The sequence below is a fragment of the Aureococcus anophagefferens genome, assembly GCF_000186865.1.
Source record: "Aureococcus anophagefferens unplaced genomic scaffold AURANscaffold_14, whole genome shotgun sequence".
NCBI lineage: Eukaryota > Pelagophyceae > Pelagomonadales > Pelagomonadaceae > Aureococcus > Aureococcus anophagefferens.
In genome coordinates this window covers 903,127-908,558 of record NW_008705574.1, presented here as the reverse complement: position 1 = coordinate 908,558, position 5,432 = coordinate 903,127, and the positions used below count along the sequence as shown (strand labels likewise).

General features: G+C 70.1%; 3 protein-coding genes across 3 annotated transcripts in view; 1 reads left to right on the top strand and 2 right to left on the bottom strand.

Annotated features, from left to right (window-relative positions):
• Positions 1-711: 711 nt before the first annotated feature.
• Positions 712-1,143, bottom strand: AURANDRAFT_7002 (hypothetical protein; the record flags this gene model as incomplete). The annotated part of the gene is made up of 1 exon (XM_009040250.1): positions 712-1,143. A coding segment is annotated over one exon (432 nt), but the record flags the coding sequence as incomplete, so codon positions are not given.
• Positions 1,144-1,993: 850 nt separating this feature from the next.
• Positions 1,994-3,169, bottom strand: AURANDRAFT_65426 (hypothetical protein; the record flags this gene model as incomplete). The annotated part of the gene is made up of 1 exon (XM_009040249.1): positions 1,994-3,169. The coding sequence occupies one exon, from the start codon at positions 3,167-3,169 to the stop codon at positions 1,994-1,996; it is 1,176 nt and encodes a 391-aa protein (XP_009038497.1).
• A 1,193-nt stretch (positions 3,170-4,362) lies between these two features.
• The window catches only part of AURANDRAFT_65425 (hypothetical protein), a gene marked incomplete at both ends in the record, with an annotated part of 8,541 nt that continues 7,471 nt past the window's right edge, over positions 4,363-5,432 (top strand). The window contains one exon of the mRNA XM_009040283.1: positions 4,363-5,154. Coding sequence (XP_009038531.1) covers positions 4,363-5,154 — 792 coding nt within the window. The remainder of the gene's footprint in view (positions 5,155-5,432) is intronic.

Here is a 5,432-nt window from a genome sequence, read left to right as displayed (position 1 = left end):
CGACGTCGCTCGCGCTGAGCGACTACGTGCCCACGCCCGTCGACCCGGCGGTCGTCGCGCAGCAGCTCGGCGTCATCGGCGCGAGCGGCGGCGCGGCGTACTACTGGTGGACGGTGACGGTCCCGCAGAAGCGGCTCGAGGTGAGCCGGAGCAAAAAAGGCGGCGACATCGCCGAGCTCCTCGACGAGCTCGAGACGGCGGGCGAGGCCGCGGACGGGAGGCTCACGGCGGGCGACAAGCGGCTCGAGCGCTGGCTGCTGAGCGACTGGCTCGACCCGCAGCGGCGCAAGGACCCGGCGCTGCCCTTCCTGCCGAAGAGCAAGTTCAACAGCGGCGACAACCCCATCATCGCCGCGGCCGCGCTCATCCTCGCGTTCGGCGTCGCGAACGCGCTCGGCGAGCGCGCCTTCGACGTCGCCCAGCGCGTATGATAAGTGAGCCGATCGAGACGCGGGTCCCGGGGCGCGCGTCGTACTACGAGTACGTTTACATCGTGACCTAGGCGAGGCCCTGCGCACGGCGAGGGCGAGCCCGGCGACGAAGAGCGCGCGGCGAGGCGCGGCGCGCGCGGCTCCGGACGCCAGCGACGCGAGAGGAACGCCGCGACGACGACGCCAAGGCGAGCGCGACTCGCCCGCGCGCAAGCGCAGCATCTCGGGCTCGGGCGACGACGCGGCGTAAAGACTTAGGCTATACTCGCGCGTCGAGGCGCGCGAGATTCTCTATAGCTAGCTCGTCGCCCTTGGCAGCGGCGCGCTCGAACCAGTATCTGGCTTTGCCGAGGTCGACTTCCGTGCCTTCTCCGTCCCTGTAACAGCAGCCAAGGCTATTTTCTGCATCGGTATCGCCTTGATCCGCCGCGAGCGCGTAGTACCGGAACGCCTCTTCAATGTTCGGCTTAGACTGAAGTAAAAGACCTAAATTGAATTGCGAGGTCGCGTCGCCCCGGTCTGCGGCCGCGCGATACAGCCGCTCCGCCTTCTTCTTGTCCAGCTTGACGCCACTTCCGAGATCGTGCAATACCCCAAGTTGTCTCATCGCGTCCACATCTCCGAGCTCCACGGCGCGCTTCCAAATCTTCGCGGCTTTCTTATCGGATTTCACGAGGCCGTAAAGACCATAGCGGTACGCATTTCCCAAATTCGTAATAGCTTCCGGCACCTCGTTCTCCACATGGCGGCGAAGCCGCACGAGCGACTCCGCATTGGAATTTGCGCACGGTATACGACAGAGGGGACACGCAATTTCGATCTTGTCACTGCACGACTTGCAGACCCTACGGCAGCAACAGGCGAGAAACATGTTCTTCGCATTCACGTCCCACTCCTCGAGACAGATCGGGCACCGCGACCCAAACCGCGCCGAGAGCGGCTCAGGCTCCGGGTTCGCCTCTCGCAGGGCACGGGCCGCCTCGTGCTCCGCCGCGATGCGCGCGCGGACCTCGTCGGCGTGCGACCGAGGCGCGGGGCCGTAGAACACGTCCCGCGGCGGCGACGGCGGGGGCGTCGGCGCCTCGGCCCGCGCCGCCTCCGCGGTCTGGATCTTCTTGCAGACCTTCCGGTGGCCCCGGTCGCGCCAGTCGATGCGTTGGCAGTCCGTCGAACAGTAGGCCGTCGTGCCGCAACCCAAGCACGCCTTGGCCTTGTCGGCGCCGCAGATCGTGCAGGTCTTGAGAGTGTCGAGTTTTTTGCCCCTCGCTCGGGCCATGCGATTCTCATACTCCAACTTCTTCTCCCGCCACGACATGACTCGGGGCGCGTCCTATCGCCGCTCCTCTCGACTCGACTCTCTCGCCTGCTCCGAGTCGCAAACGCAAAATCGCTCAATCTTACGCCCGGGCCTCCAGAGTCTGGCAGAGAGGCCTCGCCCACCACCTTCGCTCGCTCCTGCGGCCCACGAGTCTTAGCATGACGCCGCAGCCTGTCAGTTACCTACCAGAACTTCGGCGCGCGGCGAATGCTAGGTCCCGGCACCCGAGACACGCGCCAAAAAGTCACCCTAGGAGCCGCGCCGCGCGCGCGAACTCGCGCGACTGGAAGATACCGCAGCCGCTGTGGCCGACGTCCGGGACGGACACGAGCGCGTGGACGTCGCCGCCGTAGAACGCGGTGACGAACTGCGCGAACGCGTGGAGCCGCTCCATGCGGCACCAGCCCTGGGCGTAGGCCTCGCAGGACGTGTCGAGCCCGCCGTCGTCGACGACGCAGGCGGCGCACCGCGCGCGCGCCGCGTAGCGCGCGTCGCAGACGTCGGCGGCGCCCGAGACGTAGACGACCGTCCGGCGGCCGTAGGCGTCGATCGCAGACGCGGCGCCCGTCGCCGCGGCGTAGTCCGGCAGCGGGCCGGCGAGGCCGTAGCCGTAGGCGTCGTAGTCGGCGCAGCGGCCGCCGGGCGCGGCGAACGCGTAGGAGGTCGAGGCGATCGTCGCGTTGTCGCAGCAGCGCTGCGGCGGCAGCGCCGGGCGCGACGCGTTCAGGTAGGTCACGGACGACGGGTTCGCCACGAAGTACTCGACCGCGAGCCGCGTCTCGAGCCGCGAGAAGAGCGCGTAGCGCATCGCGATCTGCCCGCCCGCGGAGTGGCCCGCGACGACGACCCTTTCGAGGGCCGGGTGGGCCGCCTCGAGCGCCTCGATGATCTCGTCGAGGACGGAGAACGACGAGAGCGACGCGCCGAGCTCGGCCGTCGAGTTGCCGCCCCAATGCCAGTCGCGCTCGCCGCGGTCGGGCTCGACGCCGTCGTCGGCGCTCGCGCCCCACCAGAGCATCGTCGCCTCGTCGAGGCCCGCGTCGCCGGCCTCGTAGATCTGCGGGCACACGACGAGGACCGACGCGGGGTCGCGGTCCGTGGCCAGGACCGCGTTGGCGACATGCGCGCAGTAGGCGTCGCCGTTGCGCAGCGCGCCGTGGTGGACGACGACGGCGAGCGTCGCCGGCGACGGCGCGCCAAAGGGCGGCTGGTACGCCGGGCGCCAGAGCGGGAATCTGCGGCCGCCGACGGCGCCGCTGATGGACGTCTCGACGAGGTCCAGCTCGTAGGCCGCGTAGCTGTGGTTGCACGCGTCGTTGCCGGCCTCGCACCAGGCGCACTCGGGTGCAGGAGAGGCTACGAACGCTTCGGCTGCTGCCGTCCGTAGCACGAGCGCGAGGCCCGTCCAGCGCGACCACATCGTTCCGGCTGCGGCGGATAGCACGAACGCGAGGCTCTCCCAGAGTTGGCTACTATCGCCCGGCGGAGATGGAGCTGGAGGTGGCCTTCCCGTTGACGTCAAGAAACTCTCCGAAGACGTCCCGGCGAAGCAGCGATGGGGCTGCCCTGTCGCCTCCTCCTCGTCGCGAGCGCCGGCCTCGCTGGCGCTCTGGACGTCGCCGCTGCCCGGGAGGACGCCGCCCGGTCGGACGCCACGCGCGCGCGCCGCGTGGACGCCATCGTCGCCGCCTTCGTCGCCGACGCCGCGGCCATGCCCCTGCACTGGATCTACGACACGGACGACCTCGCGGCGATCCTCGCGCGGGAGCGCCGCGCGGAGACCCCCGAATTCCTGCCCGAGTCGCACGCGCCCTACTACGCCTACCCGCCGGGCGAGCAGACGCCCTTCGGGGAGCAGATGCTCGTCTACCTCCGCGCGCTCGCGGACTCCGGCGGCACCTTCGACGCGGCCGCGACGGCCGACGCCTACGCGGCGTACTACGGCCCCGCCGCGCGGGCGGCGCGGCCCTTCGAGTCCTACGTCGACACGGCGACGCGCGAGTTCCTCGCCAACTACGCCGCGGGCCGGCGCTACCCCCGCGTCGGCGGCGAAGACGCGGAGACGAACGCCGTCGCGCACGTGCTGCCCGTCGCCGCGGCGCGCGCGGGCTTCGACGACTTCCTCGAGAGCTGCGAGGCGGCGATCCGCGTCGTGCAGGACAACGACGACGCCGTCGCGTTCGGCCTCGCCTTCGCGCGGATCCTCGAGGCCGTGATCCTGGGAAAAACCGTGGACGACGCGGTGCGCGACGTGCGGGAGGCGCTGGCCCGCGGCACGGGGAACCGCAACGACGCTTTTTTCGCCCGCGGGCTGGCGAAGATGGACGCGTGGCGCGCGCGGCCGCCCTTCGACGTGACGCTCGAGCTCGGGCAGGCGTGCGACTTCCCGTTCCACGCAGGGCAGGAAAAGAGAGCGAAATTCCCAACTTCAAAGGCTCCTATCTCGGCCGGTTTCCACTCGTTTCGGCTGATTCTTGGACGAGCGATCATCTCTCGGAACGGTCTCGAAGCACGAATGCTTTTTCCGGAACGCGCGCGCGCGGAACACTCATGTTGAAGCGAACTTGAATCACTCTTTTCCTGCCCAGGTTCCACATTTTTACGGCGCCGCACATGCTCCTCCACAACATGTCGTCGCTCGTCGCGGCGGTCCGCGAGACCATCGTCATCGGCGGCGAGAACGCGAACCGCGGCTCCTTCGTCGCGTCGATCCTCGCCGCGGCCGGCGGCGAGGTGCCCGACGCGTGGCTCGAGCAGACGGCGCGCGGCGCCGAGGTGCGCGCGCTCGCGGCGCGCGCCGTCGACGGCGGCGCCGCGGCGCCGGCGGCGCCGCCGCCGCGCGAGGCGCTCGTCCCGGACCTCGCGAACGCGCCGGGCTGCGTCGGCCACGCGAACCGCTCGTCCTGGAACGGCACGGCGCCCGCGTCGCACCCCGACGACGTGGCGGCCCTCCGGGCGCTCTACCTGGCGACGGGCGGCGGCGGCTGGACGCGCAACGCGTGCTGGCTCAACGAGTCGATCCCGGTGTGCTGGTGGGACCAGGTCGCCTGCGAGGGCGGCCGCGTGCAGCAGCTGCGGCTCGCGTCGAACAACCTCGTCGGCGCGCTGGACGAGGCGTCCCTCGCGGGCCTCGCGGGCCTCGAGGTGCTCCAGCTGGGCTTCAACCCGCGCCTCGGCGGGCCGCTCCCGAAGTCCGCCGCGGCGCTCCCGAGGCTGAAGCACGTCTACGCCTGGAACGCCTCGCTCACGGGCGTCGGGGGGCTCCCGCCGTCCCTCACGCAGCTCGACCTCGCGGACAACGCGCTGGCGGCGCCGCTGCCCGACGCGGCCGCGGCGATCGCGAACGCGACGTTCGTCGACGTCGCGGGGAACGACGTCGCCTGCTCGCCGGCCGTCGCCGCCTGGGTCCGCTCGCGCGAGTTCGGCTTCGGGTGCTAAGGGTCGCCTCCGTCTGCCCGCTTGGGGCCGCTCCGCGCTCCTCCCACTGACGGTCCCAGGGCGGCTAAGGGGCCAACATGTCGCGATGCAGGTGGTTCGGCCATAGCTCTGCAGCGTTCTGTGGCGGTGGAGCGCACAGAAGTGCGCACAGCGACAGCGCCGCGGTTCTTTAGCGGGGGATGTTGAAGTTCGACATGGGTGATGGAAACTCAATTAACTTGGTGAAGTTTTCATCCAATCGAGAC